Source organism: Haematobia irritans, chromosome 4 (genome assembly GCF_050003625.1).
Source record: "Haematobia irritans isolate KBUSLIRL chromosome 4, ASM5000362v1, whole genome shotgun sequence".
Taxonomy (NCBI): Eukaryota; Metazoa; Arthropoda; class Insecta; order Diptera; family Muscidae; genus Haematobia; species Haematobia irritans.
This window is the reverse complement of record NC_134400.1, coordinates 2,695,134-2,716,083: the sequence shown is the minus strand read 5'-3', so window position 1 is coordinate 2,716,083 and position 20,950 is coordinate 2,695,134. Positions and strand designations below refer to the sequence as shown.

Sequence of the window (20,950 nt, the reverse complement as noted above, 5' to 3'; positions counted from 1 at the left end):
ATTTTTGACCTCACGACAATATTTTCTTCAGTGTACGAACCGATGTCATCTTCCGAAGTTCTCATCAACTACCGGTCATCTACGAACCGATTTCATTTTCATCTTGAAGCGATCAACAGCGTATGGAAGTTCTCATCAACTACCGGTTATCTACGAACCTATTTTATCTCCATCGGCAAATCGAAGTTCTCATTAACTATTACCTAGTTTACTGAGCATATCTCAGCCGACAAGAAAAACTTATCCATGAAAACTTATTTTTTTCATTTCCATACCCTAAGAATCTCAACTATCAGTTTCCCAAATGCTCAAGGTGATAGACACTTTTAAATTCAATTTGCGACAACTACTATGGAGCAGTGGCACTTCCTTATTGCATAGGATAAACCTGTAAAAGGTTGTTGTTAAGGAGACATATCAAGGAGACATTATTCATCCCTTGGGCTGTGCAAACTGCAACGTAGTATGCATAAACACCAACATAAAGCATTGGCAAATAGGAATGATATTTAATGGCCTATGATTTCGTCACATCACCATAAATTCCCATTAGAAGAAAACCACGAACACGATGGCAAAAATAAATGAAATCACGGAAATTTATGCAATGGCTTAACACAAATATTAAGAATCCAAATCCTGGCGAAAAAAATACACTGCACCCAACCTCCATAAGAGTCTAAAGACCACACACACACCCCAACAGCCTTGTGCCAAGGATATGGGTATGTAAATGTTAACATATCCTAATTGTGTCCCATATGTTGTAACACATTGCTTAAAAAATAGAAAGCATACAAAAAGCCTTAAAGCTGTTTATTACCAGGATTTGCAAAACAAAAACACACAAGTAACTCTAATAACGAAGAAATAACCTGCAATAGCATCAGCATCATGCTTCAATGTGTAAAGGGAAAAGCGTTAAGAAAATTATGATTCAAAGAACCATTAAAAGGAGGGTAGTTGGGCGTTCTTGTATGGGCTTATTACTGTTGGGTGTTGGTTGTAAAAAAAAACGATTATCTTTCCTCACTTGTTTCAAATTCCTATTTTTTCGGGTAATTTTGTCATGGTTTTTGTATTCTTCCCCATTTCGTGCATACACAAAACGTACAACTTAAACACCAAATAATTGTATTCTTTTTGCGGTTTCTAGTAGCTGGTGGTTTTGGTCCTTCGCTCTTGCTGCCATAATTATGAGTATATTTATCACATTACAAGTACCTTGGCTCTTGCTTTGTGGTATAATCTCATTATGGCAAGTTCTCTGTAATGGGTAATTTTCATTGTTTTATGAGTGGCGTTTTTTTATCTCATATCCTCCCTTAAAAAGAAATTTATTGGAAAAAAGTAAAAAAGGCTACAAATTTCAGCGATACTCTAACCGTATGAAAAATAGGTTTTCTTGAAGAAAATAGACGTCCGTGGCGGTGATGACTTCCTCATTTGACTGCCCAGCGAGTGAGTCTTTTAAATTTGGAAACATAAAGAAGTCACATACACGGTTGCCACAGTTGGTAGAATTCTACCAAAATTGATACATAGATTCTTTACTGGTTGGTAGATTGGTAGATTTTGCGAAATATTCTTCTCCACCTAAGAAGTACTTCACAGATTTTCTAAGAAATAAAATTTTGACAAAATTATATCTAGAAATTTTCCTATGAAAATTTTGACAAAATTTTCTAGAGGAATAAAATTTTGACAAAATTTTCTCTAGCTATAAAATCTCTGGAGATAAAATCTTGACAAAATTTTCTCTAAGAATACAATTTTGACAAAAATTTCTTTAGGAACAAAATTTTGGCAAAAAATTTCCTGGGAATAAAATGTTGACAAAATTTTCTATAGGACTACAATTTTGACAAAATTTTTTTAGGAATAAAATTTTAACAAAAATTTCTATAGAAATGAAAGTTTGACAAAATTTTCTATAGAAATAAAATTTCGCCAACATTTTCTATAGAAATAAAATTTCGACAAAAATTTCTATAAAAATAAAATTTCGACAAAATTTTCTATAGAAATAAAATGTTTACAAAATTTTCTATACAAATAATATTTTGACAAAATTTCTATAGAAATATTTTGACACAATTTTCTATAGAAATAAATATTTGACAAAATTTTCTATAGAAATAAAATTTTGACAAAATTTTCTATAGAAATAAAATTTTGACAAAATTTTCTAAAAAAATAAAATTTTGACAAAATTTTTTTGTCAATTTTGACAAAAATTTTTTTCTTCAATTTATCATGTAAAAGGTCCCATTATTTAGCACAGTATTGCCAGTTCGATTAACCAGTAATCATCTTCTTCGGAGTAACAAGCAATTCTGTGAATTTGCAACGTTAAATATCGTGAGCTATGTCGTGCATGTTATATGGTGGTCATCTTCAATAAAAGCATTAACACAAAAATAAATATTAAGCCGTTTGTGCACAACATTCAAATTTGTTATTTGGTTTTTTATTTTCAATAATTTTTTACGCTAACCACCATTCAGAATGATTAAACAGCTGTAAGGATACATAAGGACATACAAAACAACCAAATCGCCATAACAACATGACAGTCATGTCCATTACTGGAGGACACACACAAATTTAACAAGCTGACTGACAGTCTTTCCCAGTTAAGTTGAGTTAAACGATGTGTTTTGCATAGCAAATAATGCTGCGGCTAATAGCTATCGAAAGTAGAGATGATGGCGTGAATGGGATTTCATTCACGGTGATTCTACCAAATTGTGGACAATTTTTAATCACGATGAAATTTCACTTAGGCACTCACCAAAAGAACTGAAATTGAGATTAGTTTCTATCTAAAGGTGGGTACTATGTTCGGTTTTCGAGTTGAAACCCACTTTATATTCGCGATTACTTTTCCTTAAATAATCGAAATTATAAATGAAAACAAACTTATTCCTGTAAAGTCTTGTCGAAATCTAGAAAAACAAGAAACATCGCATCATTTGAGTTAATTTATCTGCTTTATATTGGAATGTTTTAATAAAGTAACCACGAAAATTTCAACGCGAAAAGCGAACATAGTATTTACCTTAAAATAAAAAGATTTAACAAATCACACTCACGGCCAAATTTAAATTTATGAAGTGAAGAAAGCTTTGCTGCTCTTCTCTCATTTCAGTTTCCTTTAAATACAGAACAGAAGTCCGAGCTGAACTTAAACTATGTGTATCGACCCTGCTGGGAATCGAACCCGGACTTTCATCACTGTGCTTTCGAAAGACATATAGATTGATGTGGTACTACAGCATGAGGAACAATGAACTAATCATGCGATTAAATATCACCGCACCACAATTCTGTGTCACCTGCACACCTCTGTTTCAAAAGCCAACAATTTTGGAATGGCAATAAGTGAGCGTGCCCACGCGATACAATGAGAATGGCTACAACCAACTTTCCACTACATTTTTTTCTGGCATTTCCTGTTAACCATAAAAAGCTCTGAACAGGGAAGAGAGAATTCCCTCAACAAACTCAAAACTCACAGGACAATCATCATTACACCTGTATGGCTTCCGAAAAAACACATTGATGGTTGTTGTTCAAACATTACGAGTGTGTACCAGGAACCATGCGTATGTGCATCCGGATGAAAAGAAATCTCACAATGAAAGCACAATCAGGTGGCCAACCGGTCAACTGGCCACACGTGCTTTCAATAACCTCAATGTCACTTGGTTAAGCAGCATTTATACATTTTATTTTTTATCAATTTGTCTGAATGCCAAAGGACAGTCAAATTTTCTCTCATTTCAATGTCCTTAACCACATACAGAGCTACCAACATACGGATGCCATCTCAATGTTTGTGTCATATCTTTATTGCTGGGCAATTAGAGTTGTGAACACTCTTTTTAAAATTCCTATTGCATCGTGCACATATTTTCCGCCACAAGATGATTTCATTGATTTCGGTGTTCTTGTAGAATTTGGATAGAATTGCAAATTTTGCATTCAATGTGATTTGGTGCTACCATTGGAATTAAATTTTAAAGTGTATGGATATATTTTTAAAGTCAATTTAAATTAATTGCCGCAACACATGCTGCAGGTAAGCTACGCTCATACAAACAGATTTTTTTAACGAAATTTTATTGACCCTATTCTTCCGGCTGCTTAGATAGGTATGACAATTGTGGCTGACCTTTGTTAGGAAAGCTCCAAAAAAATTGATTATTAGCTATCACAAACACGCAAGTCAATCATCTTGATGGTCTATATCCCTCACGTTCCACATCCCTTGGGAAAAACAAACATTTTTTGGCCACCTTTGATATCTATCAAACAATTTATGAATTGTCCACATTTTATTGAGAATCATTGACGCATAAAAATTTAATTGCATTTTATTTAACAGGTGATTTGGCTTAAATACACACACATCAACATTTACGCGTGTGGATACATTGTTAATTGTCCTTAGAGCGGGATATATGCCAATTAACTTGTATTGACATAATTAACAGTGCACACTTTGTGTAGGTAGGTATATTGGGGGAAATTATTGGGAATAAAAGCAGCATACTAGCATTCTGTAATAAAAACGAGTATCCCGGTATTAATAAAAAATCACTCAGAAACAAATCAACAAAACTTTCTCTAGCCATTATATTGATTGCTTCTAGGTAAATTTTGGCAAATGTGAAGAAATGTTTTTACTCATTTCAATGACGTGAACTAAAAATGAAAAAAAAAATGTTTTATACAAATGAATTGCATAATTTTACTTAATTCAAAATTGGCACAAAAACAGTTAATAATGTGGGTATCCTCATCTTCAAACCCGTCTTTATTACGAACATTTATTGAAATTGTCATGAATTTGAAATGAATTTTACCCCCAATTTTTTCGTTCAAAATATGAAATTTTCTTAAAAAAATCCTTTTGACAAAAATTATTAGCTTATTTTTGTCATGTTGCAGTTAGTAACATTTCCTGAAATAAACAAAAATTTTTCCTTATGGTGGGCCCACTTTTTTTTTGGGATGTGGTACTGCAATTTTACAGATTTAGTCTCCCATATAGGAAGCATACTACTATTTATCAATAGCATTACATTATCAATATTCTCATAATATATACAGTAGCGTGCAAAACTGAGCACATCCTTTCCATGTTTCAAAACATTAAGGGGTACATGTTAGTGGGAGCTATATCTAAATCTGAACCGATTTCCATGATTTTTCGCATATATAGTTAGTACAGTAGAAGATTAGAGTAAGCGAACTTTAAGTATGATCGGTTGATAAATAAGCGTTTTACGGCCTAATTTGGAAATATTGGGCGACACATATATATGGGAGCGAGAGCAAAAAATTGAACCTATTTCGATGACGTTTTGCACATATTGTTAGTACCATAGAAGATTGGAGTAAGCCAAGTTTGAGTAAGATCGGTTGATAAATAAGGATTTTACGATCAAATTTGACAAAATCGGGCAATACATATATATGGGAGCTATGGCTAAATTTGCAGACTTAAAGGGGAATGAAAAATTTTACTTTGTCCCAAATTTTACGATGATCGTTTTTTGGTAAAAAAAGGCTTATCAGTTCAGATTTAGATATATCTCCCATATATATCTTTCGCCCGATATGCACTAATATGGACCCAGCAGCCAGAGTTTTATACCGATTTGCTTGAAATTCTGTACAAACATAACACTTAGTCGTATAGTCAAGTGTGCAAAATTTGATTGAAATCGGTTGAGATTTAGACATAGCTCCCATATATATCTTTCGCCCGATATGGACTTATATGGCCCCAGAAGCAAGATTTTTGGCCGAATTTGGTTGAAATTTTGCACTAGGAGTACAATTAGTAGTATAGACAAGTGTGCAAAATTTTATTGAAATCGGTTCAGATTTAGATATAGCTCCCATATATATCTTTCGCCCGATATGGACTAATATGGTCCTAAATGCCAGAATTTTGGCCAGGGAGTAGATTTAGCATTGTAGCTATGCGTGCTAAATTTGGTTGAAATCGATTCAGATTTAGATATAGCTCCCATATATATCTTTCGCCCGATATGCACTTATATGGACCCAGAAGCCAGAGTTTTATCCCGATTAGCTTGAAATTTTGCACAAGGTGTACAATTGGTAGTATAGTCATGTGTGCCAAATTTGATTGAAATTGGTTCAGATTTAGATATAGCTTCCATATATATTTTTCGCCCGATATGGACTTATATGGTCCCAGAAGCCAGAGTTTTGGCCCAATTTGGTTTAAATTTTGCACTAGGAGTACAATTAGTAATATAGTCATGTGTGCCAAATTTGATTTAAATCGGTTCAGATTTAGATATAGCTCCCATATGTATGTTTTTCTGACAAAAATGGTCAAAATACCAAAATTTTCCTTGTAAAATCGCCACTGATTAGTCAAAAAGTTGTAAAAATGACTAATTTTCCTAAACTTCTAATACATATATATCGAGCGATAAATCATAAATTAACTTTTGCGAAGTTTCCTTAAAATTGGTTCATTTTAAAATGTTTCGCCGACTTAAGTCTATAGATTTTGTAGAAGTCTATGAAATTCTGTCCAGATCAAGTGATATTTAAATGTATGTATTTGGGACAAACATTTGACTGATGTGATATGGTATCGAACATTTAGATCTACAAAGTGGTGCAGGGTATAATATAGTCGCCCCGCCCGACTTTAGACTTTCCTTACTTGTTTTAATTACAGTAGGGTAACGGACATATACATATTCGTAGTTTTAGTTAAGTTTCCAGGTTGTAGGTTGTTATACTTATGACTTACATATATGTCATAAAAATCGATTTTTGAAAAAAAAAAAATCAAAAATGATATATAGTAAACTGATATATTAACAAAATAGAATAGAATGAATAGAATTTTGTCGTTATTTACAACACTGTGACGCATATATAATGGTTAGCTAACCTTGAACTAACGGAGTTTCATGAAAATGGAGATACGTTAGATTAGGTTAAGTTAGATGTCATCCCGATGTAACAGGCTCACTTAGACTATTCAGTCCATTGTCATTTTCAAATTTCATTTAATAACAATGATTAAGTTACTTACCTTTTTAGAAACCAAAGGGTTATTCCATTAACAAAGTTCTTTATAAAATGTTTTAGTTCTGATGAAGTAGATTTTCTTTAAACTTGTGCTACTCATTAGTCTTCGAATTATGCAAAGCTTCCTACACGCGATTCGACTATTCAAAAAATGTTCATTTGTCACTGATCGAACTAATGGATCCAGCTTTCAAAAATAAAGACTATCGCCGATATGTCAATGGAAATCACAATCAAAATTATATTTACGTCCAGAAATTGTTTTGTAAGTTTCATCATTTTGTAAAAGGCATGAATAATTTATTTTTAAAGAAATAAACCTTTATCCGCATTTAATCAAATTGGAATTTTTCCAGTTTGTTTTAATTTTTACATTTTTACAAATGGAAATATATGGAAGCCATTTGCAATACCCAACATTTTATTTAGGCAGTGTGACACCAAAAACCCAATGTTTCATTCAGGACAATAAAAATACTCCAAGAACCTTAGGACACGAAGGACATTAAAAAGTTCTCAATCGGACACATAGATGGCAGGCTTTTGATGAACTACATTTTTTTGTGAAGGCGTTAAGAGTTTTGTAGTCCGGCTTTTGATGAACTGCATTTTTTTGTGAAGGCGTTAAGAGTTTTGTAGTCCGGCTTTTGATGAACTGCATTTTTTTGTGAAGGCGTTAAGAGTTTTGTAGTCCGGCTTTTGATGAACTGCATTTTTTTGTGAAGGCGTTAAGAGTTTTGTAGTCCGGCTTTTGATCTAAAGTGGACCTTACACGGTCCGAACAAATTTGACAACATGAAAAAATAAGTAGAAGCATTAAACATAAACAGTGAATATGGAGAAATGTTATTGGTGAAAATGTTTGTTTAATAAAAACAATTAGAAGAAACTAATAAACGCATATACACAAAAAGTTGTTCTGATTTTATGCCATTATACCACCAGATTTATGGCCGCAGCGTGTTATTGCGTAGTGTTTATACGACAATGTAAGGTGCTCTTAAGTTTCTTCGCTATCGGGAAATAAATATCGATAATACCTTAAAAATAAAATTATCGATAGTCTCGCATATCGATTTGAAAGGCGCCAATTTTTGTTTGACCGCCTTTTGCTAAATTGAAAATTTTTATTTGATAGTATTTGTTTGTTTACTTTCATGTATAGTGTGTATGTGTATCATTTTCTATGTAGTAGTATTTCTTTTCATTTCATTTCATTTCGTTTCATTTTATTATTTATTATTTAAAGTGAAGTGACATCAAATCGAGATGTATAATCCAAGTATTAATCATCAAATCTGAATATAAGTGACTCTTAACATACATAGAGCAAGAAAGCAAACTGAAAAAAATGAATTAAATGAACAAACTTTGAATAAAAACATACAGATTGTACAACTCGTGTCTTTAAATAATTTTGCAATTAGACAACCAGAAATAACTTTGGCAAAATTCAAAATCACCATTCTTTACGCCAAATTTTGGCATACAGAATGGTGAAAATTCACGATTACTTTTCTCTAATAATCAATTAATAAGAATAAAAACTTTATGAAAAGTTGCTTTGGGATATTCCCCATCAAGTTTTAATAAAATTAACAACAAATATGTACTTGGTTTTCACTTTAGTGAAAAAATGCGGCTAAACTCGAACTTAATACCCACCTTAAGACTCAAAATCTACATTTTAGAAATTTCAAATCTACTTTTTATAAGGCAAATGACAGTTGAAATCTAGTAGAAGTTGATTTCGAAAGAGTAAAGTGAATGAGGTATTATCGTTTTATGTTTTTGTTCGATGGATAGAGACTGGGACAGGATATTTAGACGAGATAGGACTTTAACTAAAATTAATTTTTAGAAATGAAATTAATTATTTGAAAAACATTTTAAATTTTAGCATTTTTCAAGCGGTTGTGTTTATATTTATTGAAGATATTGAGTACTGATTTAATTGTAACGAGTACTCAAAAAATTAGTCAGTAACGAGTACTTGTAATCAAATACTCCCTACTTTCCCAACACTACCACTGGCACAAGATAAAGGTTTTAACAAAGTCTTATAAGAACATATGTATTAATTTAGAAGCGAAATAAACAAATTCCAAATGGAAATAGAATTTCCAATAAGTACACGCTACAATTGCTATTAAATCAAGTAAAATGATAATATATTAAATAAAACAGTACCTCAAACATCAAAGTGTGATTGACCTCGAGAGTGAGACATATAATAAAGGAAAATATTTCGAAGCAACAACTTGTAGTTGTAGTTGTTAGTGTTGGTGTAGAGTAGAATGGATGTACAGAACGAAGAAACAAGTGCTGCTTCTACTTACCAGACGGCCTGCATAGAAAAAAATTAACTTGATTGTGTGACAGGAGGAGGGGAAACTAAAAAGGTCAAGAATTTATAGAACAAGAACTATCTACACATCATCAGTGAGCAGAAAGAGTAAAAAGCAAACAGTAACTCTGTTTGTGTGAGGGGCTAGCAGAGAAAGACGTCGGGTGGCGACATGGGCACAAGTGGTTTTCAAGCCGAAGGTGAGGCTCAAGGCTATTGCTATTCAATTCCACTCTTAATACATAGAAACAAATAAAAGTTCGTTCTGCTATATGCACCACCACCACCACTAAACCCTTTTTTCTGTTGTTCTTCTTTTTGCACAGATAAATATTTTGTGAATCATTCGCAGCAAACACACGGAGCAGGTAGCAGTGGATCTGTTATTGGGAGTAGTGCTGCATCGACTGCAACAAACCTCAATATGAATGTGGAATTATGTCTGGTGTGCGGTGATCGAGCTTCCGGCCGTCATTATGGAGCCATTAGTTGTGAAGGATGTAAAGGATTCTTCAAGCGGTCGATACGCAAGCAATTGGGCTACCAGTGCCGAGGAGCCATGAATTGTGAAATAAATAAGCACCACCGCAATCGTTGCCAGTTCTGTAGATTGCAAAAATGTTTGGCCAGCGGCATGAGAAGTGATTGTAATTTTCATTTAATAATGTCGACAAACATTCTAACACGATTTGATTAAAAGCTTTTTGGTATTTACTAACACATTTTGGCCTTTATCTATTTCACCAATTTCACACAAGGCCCAAGACGACTTTGCTTTGCCAAAAATTTTATGAAAAAGAACTAGTTTGTGCATGATCATTATGCCATTTTGAAATAGGTTTTTTGCTCAGCAATATTAATCGTTTCAAATTTCTTTTCAAAATCTAGCTGTTCAACATGAAAGAAAACCAATTTTGGACAAAAAAGATCCCATGTCATCAACGTCAACCGGTCAAGCTGTTCAAGCTTTAACGGTGGGAGGTGGAGGAACCAATGTAGCAGGTTCTACATCGATAAAGCCAAACTCGAATCCCCAGTCTCAGCAAAGATCAAAACTTTCTCCTCTCTTCAATCACAATTTAAACGCTGCTACTACAAATGCCTTCTCTACAACCGGAGCAGCCAATATATTCCCCATGGGCTTTAGTTTTGCCGAACTCACACAAACTCTAAGTATGTTGTTTGTTGGTCCATGCAAAATTTCAAATCACTAGTATCTTGTCTCTCATTGCAGTGTTGGCTACGCAACAGCAACAGGCCCATCAACAGCAACAACAACAGCACCACCTATCAAACCAATCATCTTCTAGCTCAAATAAACATGTTAGCTATTCACCAGAACCCCCCAAACACCACATTGAAGAGAACGACGAGGAAGAGGAAGAAGACACGTTTGACAATGCTACATCGATATGTTTGCAAAATCTTTCCACCACAGCAACGAATAATAACAATCAGAATGTCAATTTCAATTTAGATGCTTTGACACCAAATCCCCCACCCACAACTATCAGTTTCATGCAAACGCAACTAGACAAAAGGATAATAGGGAAGGCTCTCCAACTATTACAACCTATTAAAAACCATCTGGATAATATACCAGTGGGAAGCAATGGCCTTTCAATTAAAAATGAATTAAATGAAGATGAAGATATGGGAGACCAAAGCGGCAACGAAGATGACTTTAACGATTACATGGATTTTGATGATAACTCTGGCACAGTTAGGGAATTTCTCCCGAATGAATCGATATTTGAAAACGAATTGATTTCGTCCAACTATGCAAGTTTCAATCTGCAAACACCTTCCCTTGTTTCGTCATATTTCAATGTTCACTATGTTTGTGAGTCTGGATCCCGTGTTATTTTTCTTACCGTGGTTTGGCTGCGAAAAGTGCCCGCATTCGCTGAATTACCCCAAAGAGCTCAAATAGCTTTGCTGCGTTCATCATGGCCCTCTCTACTGGCCATAAGCGTGGCCCAAGTTCGCAATCTTTCTCAGCGGACTATTTTAAACACATTCATAAATAATGTTCGCCAACTTGCAGATGTGGAAAAAATCGATCCGCTAAAAATTAAGAAATTAAGTGAACATATAGCTCGCTTGAATTCGTTTATACAAAACATACAATCATTGGAATGTAGCGACATGGAGTATGCCTTCTTACGACTGGTCTGCCTTTTCAACGCACACTGCTTCAATAGGCGTAAGGACAATTGTTTTCGCACATATGTGCAACGAGTACAGCAATATAGTCTTAGTAGTCTACGGAAATTGATTATGTCCCAGGATTTGTCTGCATATGAATCCGATGAACGTTTCAACAGTATCATCCTCAACCTAATGCCTCTAAGTGCCTTGGAATCGGACTGTGTGGAGGAATTGTTCTTCTCAAATCTTGTGGGTCAAGTGCAAATAGACAATATGATACCCTACATTGTTGCTCTGAGTACCAGTGTAGGAAGTCTGAACTGTTGAATGATTGTTTATCGTATAATTGAACGATATTTCTTTTTTATATTGTTTTTCTTATTTTTTTACTAGTAGACTGAACATGAATAAAATCAATAATGATAATAACAGTGAGAAACTCACTTCTTTAGCTGTAGATTGACCCTTTTAACTGGTCATTATTTTTTGGATTCAATAAAAACTATACATTTTATATCATTACCTGGGACTTTTTCTATATATATATATATATATGTATCAATAGCAGCGTCGATTTATTGTTTTGCATTTTCACAAAGATTATTTTTTCGTTTTTTTCTTCTAATAATTTAGCTTCGTTTTATCTTAGATCAACGTAAACTTAGCGACTCGTTTACGCCATTCAATTAACGCTGGCGTTAAGTCTTTATCGGTTATCGAGGGCATACGACGTAAGGAACTATGGACACCAATATCAGCAATGGACATTTTCTCACCACCAAAATAGAGCTGTTTCTGCAGACGGTTGTTTAATGTGCGCACAATGTTAGCTTTGCTCTTGGGGGTCGTGCAACGCAGTAATTGATAGCAGATATCTAGGACAGCATCGATTTCATTGCAGAGAAGGGATTCTTCATAGCGATATTCTGCAGGGCCCACGCGACCCAAATAGCGAATTATATTTACTTCACCATAAATGGGGACATACATGGTGGGGGAACTAATCATCTCCGTATGTTCACCTTAAAATGAAATGGAAGGGACTTAAAAGAAGAAAACTTGAGATTCTTTAGCAGGAAGAGAGACTTACAGTTTTTCCAAATTAATGTTATGTTAACCTTTGGTTTGGCAGGGTTGACGGGAACTGATTTAAGGGCTTCCTCAAAGGCTTTGGCATCTTTGCCTATATCATTCATGGTAGAATGTGTGAATGTTTTCACATCAATTGTAAACAATTCTTTCCAAGCATTTTTTAATGCCAATAGAGCATAGGGAATAAAATTAGGATGCCCATTTATGACAATATCGTGTAAAGGTTCCTAAAACAACAACAATGGAGAATAATAGGGCATATAGTTTGTTCAAAAACTTATTTACCTCTCGTAAACCTCCATTCTTCGAACAAGCAAATGAAGTATGCTGTGAGCCTTTCTGACAGAGGCCCAATGTTGAACGAATACCAGCCAATTGTTTTTTTAAATCGTCCAACTGCTGTAAAACTTTTTCTTGGCGTTTAACGACAGACTGGGTATCATCACAAGAAACCTTTGAAAGAACAATTGTACCAATCCAGTGTAGATCATTAATCAATTGAGCAAACAAATATTATAGGTTAGTTTTGTACATATTTTTATATATAGTGCAGAAAAAGCAATGCCAGCCACCTCCGAAATCATTTCTATTTAGATATTCTAGTATTCTATAGAGAACAACCAGCACACACACAATCGTCTTCAACAAACTACCAAACACTGAGGAAAACTAATGAGTGACAAACTAAACACAAGAGTATGGCCGATGTGAGAGTTAATTTGTTTGCATCGAAAAAGAGACAAGAGAATGGATAATGCGGGCGGATGAGTACCAGGTTAGTAGTTTTGTTGTTATAACTAAATGCAGAGGTCATTTCTCCATTTAGATAAAGAATAATGGAATTGTAAGTAAAGTCCTTAGACTCTCCTCTAGATGTTACATGGAATGTTAGGAATAAAGTGTTAGAACTATCCAAAGCCACTGTGAGCACATCTGGTGAACGTTTTGCGTGCAAAAGGATTGTTAATAGAACAAATGGGAAAAAAGCAACACAAATATAAAATAACCTTTAGAATTTGTTGAATTTGTGAACCAAGTATATCCAAATCGAGTGGGCAACACGTGCTAACAGAGGCAGTGGGCGAGGGCGTGGCAGGCATACCAAAGAATTTCAGAAACCCCTTTAAGAATCGAACAAGTATGAGGTGTTAAATTTACAAAAGTAGATCCAGAAATGTGGTGTAAAACAGCAATGAGAATACTGCCAATTTTTGTTTTTGCTCGATTACTTACATTGGAGACGGTGAGATGAGAGCTAGAAGTAGCATCAGCTAATGTGGCTGTATTTAAGTTTTTCATTTCGTACATGCATTTAGGCACGTCAATTTCAAATTTGGGAAGCAGAGTTTTAAGTTCGTACATAACTTTTTATTTTTTTTCTGCAGCAGTTGATTGATTTCCAATAAAATTTGCTTGGATGTCCAAATAGATTTGTCACTTCGTTCCTTGACTTGTCATCGAAAAGAAAACTCTTCTTCTTTCTTGGGACAATCACTTAAGGGGTCGTTCAGATAACAATTCTGTTCGTCCAAAATATCTGCATATTTGTGAGGAACTATTATCGACTGTAACATTTCGCTCTCATAAGAAATACATAACAAAACTGTGTTGTTGCCACAACAAAGAATTTAACGGACTTAAAGCCCTTGCGAAAATTCTTGTTACATCCCAATACAGTATTTCTTATAGGAGCAAAATGTAAACAATCGATAACATTATCCTAACGAAAATTTCGCTATTCATTTCTCAACGATCTTAACGATAATTTTATCGATTGTTTACATATCGCTCCCTTAACTTATACATTGGAAAACTGTGTTATTGGCACGCAAGTAAATTTTTCGCTTGAAAAATAATAAAAATTTTTTGGCGTCAACTCGGCCTCCATCGAAAATTTTGTTTACATGCCAATAATACCGTTTTGCCATATATTTCCTGTGGCAGCAAAATGTAAGCAATAGATAGCAAAAATTAATATGACCGATTGCCATAATCGGTGCATTACCATAGTGTTAAACCGTTTTATCTGCATACAATTAAATTCCGAGAGGGTGGCAACATTGATCTGTCGAAGTAGTCAACAAACAATCAGAGCTGTCAGATATAAAACGTGTGAACGTGTTTCTTTCATCAATTTATTGCATATACAAGGAATTAAATAATAAAAACTAAAAACATGAGTGATGACGAGGAACAAATTAATCCCAAATCGCACAAAAAACTGATGCAGGCTATCAGCAGTTTGGGAAAGACGCAACATATACGAAAGTCAACACGTGATGAACCAAAACTGGAGCAAGATGAATTTCAGTTGGTCAAAGGGTCCGCAGTGGTATCGAAGCCAAAGGCTCAGCCTGTTGCTATTAACGACTTGGTGCAAGTGCTACAAGGCACCAACAAAAAGAATTTGGACATTGGCAAAGAACTGAAAAAAGCCGCCACGGCAAAGAAGGTGCTTGACAAACCTTTGGAAAAGCCTGCAGCGGAACGTATAAAACGAACAATTGGCTACGAAGATGTCAAGTCCAAACTCACCAAATGGGACGCTGTAGTGACATCTAATAGAGCTGCCGAGACACAAGTGAGTAGATAGATGAAAATAAATTTCAATATCGATATATAAAGACCTTTATCATCTTAGGTTTTCCCACTGAAATCGGAAACTGTCTACGTTAATACCTCATTGTATCGCAAACCCTTAGAACAAAGTGTCAAAACTGATTTAATGCAGCAAATGGAGGATTTGGAGAATAAATATGCCAAAATAAAAAGGCAGCATATGGGTGATGATCAAGATCCCGCTGATTTAGCCAAGAGGGAGCAGGAACTACTACAAAAGAAAATGACAAAAGAAGAATTGATAGCGAAACGCAAAGAATTGGCGTATCTTAAAATGAGAGAAGCCCAAAAGTCCATTAAAGCTCGTCTGCAAAGCAAGATCAAGTCCAAGAAGTACCATAAACTTCTGAAAAAGCAAAAGATGCAAGAACAAATCAAACAATTTGAGCTACTGCAGAAAACTAACCCGGAAGCGGCGATGGAAAAGCTTAATGCCTTAGAAAAGTCTAGGGCAATGGAGAGGGCAAGTCTAAGACACAAAAACACTGGCACTTGGGCTAAAAATTTACAAATAAGGGCCAAATACGACAAGGACGTGCGAAAGGATCTAGCAGAACAGTTACAAGTGAGCAGACAATTAACGCAAAAAATCGAAGAAGATGACTCGGGCGAGGAGGACAAAAAAGTGAACAAACCTGCTGAAGAACAGGATGAAGATGGAGACTATGATCCTTTCAATCCCTGGACCACAGTAGGCAAAAAGGAGAAGGCCGCTACAAAGGAACAGGAGGATAATTCAAACTGGCGCAAATATTGGTTAGAGCGCAACGATAATGAGAAGATGCTAGAAGAATACAAACGCTTATTAAAAGATGAGGAAGGTAATGATGAGCCAAATGCCGATGAAGCGGAAATTGGTGAGAATCCTCAAGATACCGAAAATACAAAAATTGGAAAATCGGCCGGTAAAAAGAATCGGCCGGAGAAAAAGAGGAAAAATTTTGAAGAAAGCGAATGTAAAAAAACGAATAAAAAGCAAAAACTAGAAAATGGTTGGTTAGTTGAAGAAATCGATCCGATTCCTGCCAAATCTATTGATGATATATTCGATGACCAAGAAGATGTCATAAAAGAGAAGCTTCATAGGAAATTGGAAATAATCAAGGAAAAAGCTAAGAAAATTAAATCCCAAAAACCTTCTAAAAAATCTTCCACTACTAAGGAAAAGGATCCCCTTAAGAATCTAAAGGATTTGTCGTTCAAAAGTGCAGCTAATCGGCCCGATATAGATGAGGAATTGAAAAATGAAATGGATGATGAAAATAAGAATCCCGTATCAGAACTCAACGAAACATTGGAAAAGTCATTGACACCGAAAATGGCAACAACGGAATCCACCAAACAGGTTGACATCATAGATCCAAATAAATTAGCAACAGTAAAACTGAAAAAACATGCAATTGGTTCAAGTTCAGTAAGCGACGCCATGGGAGATGTTGATATGGACGATGAAAATGAAGAGGCCATTGATCAACAAATGACCATAGCCCAGGCATTTGAGGATGATGATATAGTTGCAGATTTTAGTCATGATAAAACGAAAGACTCTGAACTTAAAGATGCAGAGATACAGCTCTCAATGCCAGGTTGGGGTTCATGGGCAGGAGCTGGCATTTCTAAGGAAAGAATGGAAAAACGAAACAAACGTCTTCTACTCAAATTAGCGCCAGAGGACAAAAGAAAAGACGAAAATAAAGATGGTGTTTATATCAATGAAAACGTTAGCAAAAAATTGAGGAATCACTTGGTGTCCGATGTACCCTTCCCATTTACCTCATTGAAAGATTACGAAGCTAGTATACGAGCACCAATTGGACGCAACTTTGTAACAGAGACTGCTTTCCGCCTGCTTACGCGACCATCGGTTATTGCACAAAAGGGTAAAATCATTGAACCCATGGATGAAAGCGAATTGGTTAAAAAGCCACGCAAATTACGAAATCCAGTCGATATACGAATTGCAAAAATGGGTAAAGCAAAGTAATTGTGGTAGTCGTTTGTTTGTTTTTTATTTTTCTTCCTTTTGATTAGAAATTATTTGTAATAGAGTTATGTACATAGATAAATTTCATATTTTAATAAAATTGCATAATAATTGGTATGTACAAAACACTTAATCGCGTTCTGGTTTTTTAACAAAGGGGAATTGAAAGAAAATTTATAAAAGTACATTCAAAAGGCCACGTTTAAGAGATCTGCTTTGGATGTCTGACCAAGCACATGCCAGGAAGCTTGAAAGCAGATTATTTAATAATTTTTGGGGCAACAAGTATTTTTCGGCATAACAGGAACAAGCTTACTCATACTGTATTGGAGGCATTACGAAGCACAGGTGTCCCTGCAAGAAAAATAAGCTAAGATAGCCCAATCTCAAATGCGATTTAATCATCTGTTAATGTGGTCTAATGTATCATTTCTTATCATATCAGATTATAATGTATTTTGACTACTTACGATCATTTTCAAACTCGACAGAAATCGGATTTTCTTAAAACTTGGCATGTCTAATTTTGATCCAACACTCTTCAATAATTTTAAAGTGCAATTACACTTTTGCAATTACACTTTTCGTAGAGTATTTCTTTATAGCATTAAGTGAGTTAACAAATTACCAAAATTGATACCCACCTTTATCTGGCAATAGAGTATGATTTTATGAAAAATTGGATATTTGCATTAAAAAAAATACGTAATTAAATTTAAAAAAAAAAAAATATGTATCATTATTCTACCACAAAGTAAAAGTAATTCTTAAACATTAATGGTGCCTCATCGTCCGATATAAAGTTTCTCTCGGGCTTAACCGAGGAAAAGGGATTTTCCTGGGGAGCTTGTACAATTTTCAATTCACGGCCACATTCCTCCACGAAACGTTCCATATCTAAAGGCATTTCGTATTCGGTATAGGCTGTAACGACAACTGGAACTTGTAGCTTTGAAGCAGCTTTAATAGTTTCCGGCCAAGAATCTTCCATTTTATAGCCAGTAGAACGGTATAGACCAGCATTGAAGAAACAAACTGATAGGAAGAGAATGGGTTAACATATGAATTTAATAGGGCTCGAAGAACTCAGGAGATTTGCAATTTTGTTAAAGCGATTTTGCAAGGAAATTAGATGGATGGATATATAGATTTTAACACTATGAATTTCAGTATGAAAGAAAGGCATGTAAGAAAAAGGCACTATATGTGTCTTTGGGTTTATGCCCAAAGTTCAGAGGGTTCTGGGTCAGTAATATTCAAATGTGATTCCTATCAGAAATGATCGGCATTTAGGATGAAATCGGCACTAATGATCTCCAGAAATATAGCAGACGGTCACTCGAAGTCCATTATTATCATACATAATTTGTTCATATTCACTAAGAAACAATGGTGTTGTTGTGTTCTCCAATATCTATTAGAATTATAGAAAAACTATGCTAATAACAAACAAACAAATGGCCCTTTTTTTTGGGCAGATGAATTACTTTAACAGTCCTTTTTTAATGTTTTTCTGCTAAAAAGTCTGTAGTCTGCTGAAAATTACTGCTATTTCAAACTGGATACAAAATATGGAGTTTATTTTGTAAAAAATCTTTCTGGATTTTAGACATTTGATGGTTTGGATTTTAATTTAACAAAATGGTTCCAAAAATAAGCTTCTTGCTGTTACTTCAAATGAATGCAGGAAATACTCACTCAGATTCGGTTTTAAAAAGTTTTTCCGTTTACAATAGTCATGATACATATGTGGTTCAAAGAAATATTGAACTGTACGTTCATGCTTTCGGCACACTTTGCAACATCTGAAATTGAAAACAAAAATAAATTCACAGAACAAATTATCGAATGTCTAATGGATTAATGGACACTTACTTAGTTTTCTTCAGTTGATCGAATGATATATTATTGGGATTTAGTTCTGGCCCTACAAATACCACATTAAGATTTTTCACTGTGGGCGTAATGTGCAAGAAGAACAATTCCCACTTGTTGAGGACATCAACTTCGAATTCGATTTCAGCACCTAAAAATAAACGCCCCAATTGGATTAGATGTCAAATTTAAATAAAGAACTATGTGCCATCGCATACCCACCAATTAAATGTATGGTGAGATTCTCATGTTTATCCAATTGTTGACAAGATTTCAAGGCATACCAGGAGGTTAAAGGCCCTGTAGATATTTGTGATAGGGCTGCATATTCGCAACAATTGTCGGGTATCTCTGTTTAAGGGGATAGACAAGAAACACAATATACAGATTAAAGGATAAAGGATAATCAGGGTGTCCTTTTTTATTGAGATTCATTGATGTATTAGAATTTAGTATCAGTCTATAGTTAGCTCTAAAGTAGTGCAGTACATTTTCTCTGTTACCTATTGATAATTTGCTGAAGACCTCTTTCGTATTTGCGCAAGCTTCAGGTGTTTCTTTAAGTATTTTCGTTGGAAGTCCTGGATCTAAACGACCAAACTTTTCCTGGAATATAATTAACTCCTTGAACAGATGATAAAATCCACACCATTTCTTGTGTTCTGCCGAAAGGTGAGAATCCGAGCAATATGATACCATGCCGCAGTCAGTACAATCTTGCAATGATTTGAATTCAAATTTGCGGCATTTAGCATTCATACATAGGCGGGGAAATAGAATCACTTCTTGTTCCGTGGCTGTTAGGGGTCTTTGTAGGATGGAGCTTACATTGCGTATTGTAACTATGCGATAGGAACGAAATTGATCGGGATTCATATCTGAGCATTTATCAAATATGGGACCACCTGAAAATATTAAGTATAAATACATTTAGAAGTAGTTATAAAAATCTTGATCTTGAGAGATGTAAATGTTTTAAATTTAGATTCGTGAGATAAAATTTACTTTTTTATGATCACATTCTTCGATATAACCTAATATACATTCTGTGAGAAAACAAAAACAAAGAAATATTTTTACGAGTTTTTGTTTTCTTTAAAAATCTGTCATTGGTCATAAAAATCAAGATGTTAATGAGTTTCCGTTTATCGCAAAACGACATGCGTATGTACACGGTCATGAGAATATTTTCAATACAGTGAGTGGGATTGGTGATGGGTGGATGGATGTTCATTGCATATCTTACCATTAGCTGCCACTTGTTGCAAGGCAGAGCATAATGGACGATGTTCCACATCATTTTTCATATGTCCAACACTGCAGTAATATGAATTATGGCATTTTGCACATTCAATTGATGGTCGTTTGCACAAATCAATTTTGCATAGCTGGAAAAAAGCAAGAATCCTTTAATTAAAATACAACGACATAAGAAGCGAACATAAGCAAATTTTCACGACTTTTCATTAAATAATTAAGATTTAGAGGTTTCTTTGATTAATTCGATAAGTAGATCATTATTTTAAAACTTCTTTATGGAAATCAGTAACAAAATATATTGGGGAACTTTAAGCGTTGTCAAAATTTTATTTCTATAGAACATTTTGTAAAAATTTCATTTCTATACAAAATTACATCAAAATTTTATTTCTGTAGAAAATTTTGTCAAAATTTTATTTCTATAGAAAATTTTGTCAAAAACTGATTTCTATAGAAAATTTTGTCAAAAAATTATTTCTATAGAAAATTTTGTCAAAAAATTATTTCTATAGAAAATTTTGTCAAAATTT

At 34.4% G+C, this 20,950-nt stretch overlaps 5 protein-coding genes across 7 annotated transcripts in view; 2 read left to right on the top strand and 3 right to left on the bottom strand.

Moving 5' to 3' along the window:
* Positions 1–7,860, bottom strand: part of LOC142234740 (uncharacterized) — a 303,670-nt gene extending 295,810 nt beyond the window's left edge. The window contains exon 1 of the mRNA XM_075305910.1: positions 7,097–7,860. The gene's annotated coding sequence lies outside the window, so the exon portion shown is untranslated. The remainder of the gene's footprint in view (positions 1–7,096) is intronic.
* A 1,246-nt stretch (positions 7,861–9,106) lies between these two features.
* Hr78 (Hormone-receptor-like in 78) lies at positions 9,107–12,112 on the top strand. Of its 2 annotated transcripts, none has more exons than XM_075303436.1 (4): positions 9,107–9,639; positions 9,766–10,080; positions 10,328–10,612; positions 10,674–12,112. In XM_075303436.1, the coding sequence occupies exons 1-4, from the start codon at positions 9,612–9,614 to the stop codon at positions 11,915–11,917; spliced, it is 1,872 nt and encodes a 623-aa protein (XP_075159551.1). In that variant the 5' UTR covers positions 9,107–9,611; the 3' UTR covers positions 11,918–12,112. The 2 variants fall into 2 exon arrangements, with proteins under 2 accessions (XP_075159551.1, XP_075159550.1); XM_075303435.1 differs by having other exon boundaries at positions 9,766–10,086.
* Positions 12,113–12,136: 24 nt separating this feature from the next.
* On the bottom strand, positions 12,137–14,151 carry AIMP2 (aaRS-interacting multifunctional protein 2). 2 transcript variants are annotated; one of them, XM_075303437.1, is made up of 5 exons: positions 13,916–14,151; positions 13,690–13,803; positions 12,968–13,135; positions 12,681–12,909; positions 12,137–12,612 (listed from the first exon to the last, which is right to left on the bottom strand). In XM_075303437.1, exons 1-5 carry the CDS (start codon positions 14,042–14,044, stop codon positions 12,236–12,238), a joined length of 1,017 nt encoding a protein of 338 aa, XP_075159552.1. In that variant the 5' UTR covers positions 14,045–14,151; the 3' UTR covers positions 12,137–12,235. The 2 variants fall into 2 exon arrangements, with proteins under 2 accessions (XP_075159552.1, XP_075159553.1); XM_075303438.1 differs by lacking the exon at positions 13,690–13,803 and having other exon boundaries at positions 13,916–14,150.
* A 604-nt stretch (positions 14,152–14,755) lies between these two features.
* Positions 14,756–17,413, top strand: LOC142232764 (U3 small nucleolar RNA-associated protein 14 homolog A). Its single transcript, XM_075303434.1, has 2 exons — positions 14,756–15,263; positions 15,324–17,413. The coding sequence occupies exons 1-2, from the start codon at positions 14,859–14,861 to the stop codon at positions 17,283–17,285; spliced, it is 2,367 nt and encodes a 788-aa protein (XP_075159549.1). The 5' UTR covers positions 14,756–14,858; the 3' UTR covers positions 17,286–17,413.
* A 558-nt stretch (positions 17,414–17,971) lies between these two features.
* The window catches only part of RhoGAP71E (Rho GTPase activating protein at 71E), a 60,883-nt gene continuing 57,904 nt past the window's right edge, over positions 17,972–20,950 (bottom strand). The window contains exons 7-12 of the mRNA XM_075303430.1: positions 20,407–20,548; positions 19,664–20,065; positions 19,383–19,511; positions 19,161–19,311; positions 18,984–19,090; positions 17,972–18,320 (exon numbers count right to left, since the gene is read on the bottom strand). Of these exons, the coding sequence (XP_075159545.1) occupies positions 18,025–18,320; positions 18,984–19,090; positions 19,161–19,311; positions 19,383–19,511; positions 19,664–20,065; positions 20,407–20,548 (1,227 nt within the window). The 3' untranslated portion in view covers positions 17,972–18,024. The remainder of the gene's footprint in view (positions 18,321–18,983; positions 19,091–19,160; positions 19,312–19,382; positions 19,512–19,663; positions 20,066–20,406; positions 20,549–20,950) is intronic.

Coding starts and splice junctions, on each gene's coding strand:
- Hr78 (XM_075303435.1), top strand. CDS start 9,612: ATGGGCACAAGTGGTTTTCAAGCCGAAG. Junction 9,640..9,765: donor AAGTGGTTTTCAAGCCGAAG/GTGAGGCTCAAG, acceptor CTTTTTGCACAG/ATAAATATTTTGTGAATCAT. Junction 10,613..10,673: donor CGAACTCACACAAACTCTAA/GTATGTTGTTTG, acceptor CTCTCATTGCAG/TGTTGGCTACGCAACAGCAA.
- AIMP2 (XM_075303437.1), bottom strand. CDS start 14,044: ATGTACGAACTTAAAACTCTGCTTCCCAAATTTGAAATTGACGTGCCT. Junction 13,804..13,915: donor CTCATCTCACCGTCTCCAAT/GTAAGTAATCGA, acceptor CGATTCTTAAAG/GGGTTTCTGAAATTCTTTGG. Junction 12,910..12,967: donor AGAATGGAGGTTTACGAGAG/GTAAATAAGTTT, acceptor TTGTTGTTTTAG/GAACCTTTACACGATATTGT.
- LOC142232764 (XM_075303434.1), top strand. CDS start 14,859: ATGAGTGATGACGAGGAACAAATTAATCCCAAATCGCACAAAAAACTG. Junction 15,264..15,323: donor ATAGAGCTGCCGAGACACAA/GTGAGTAGATAG, acceptor TTATCATCTTAG/GTTTTCCCACTGAAATCGGA.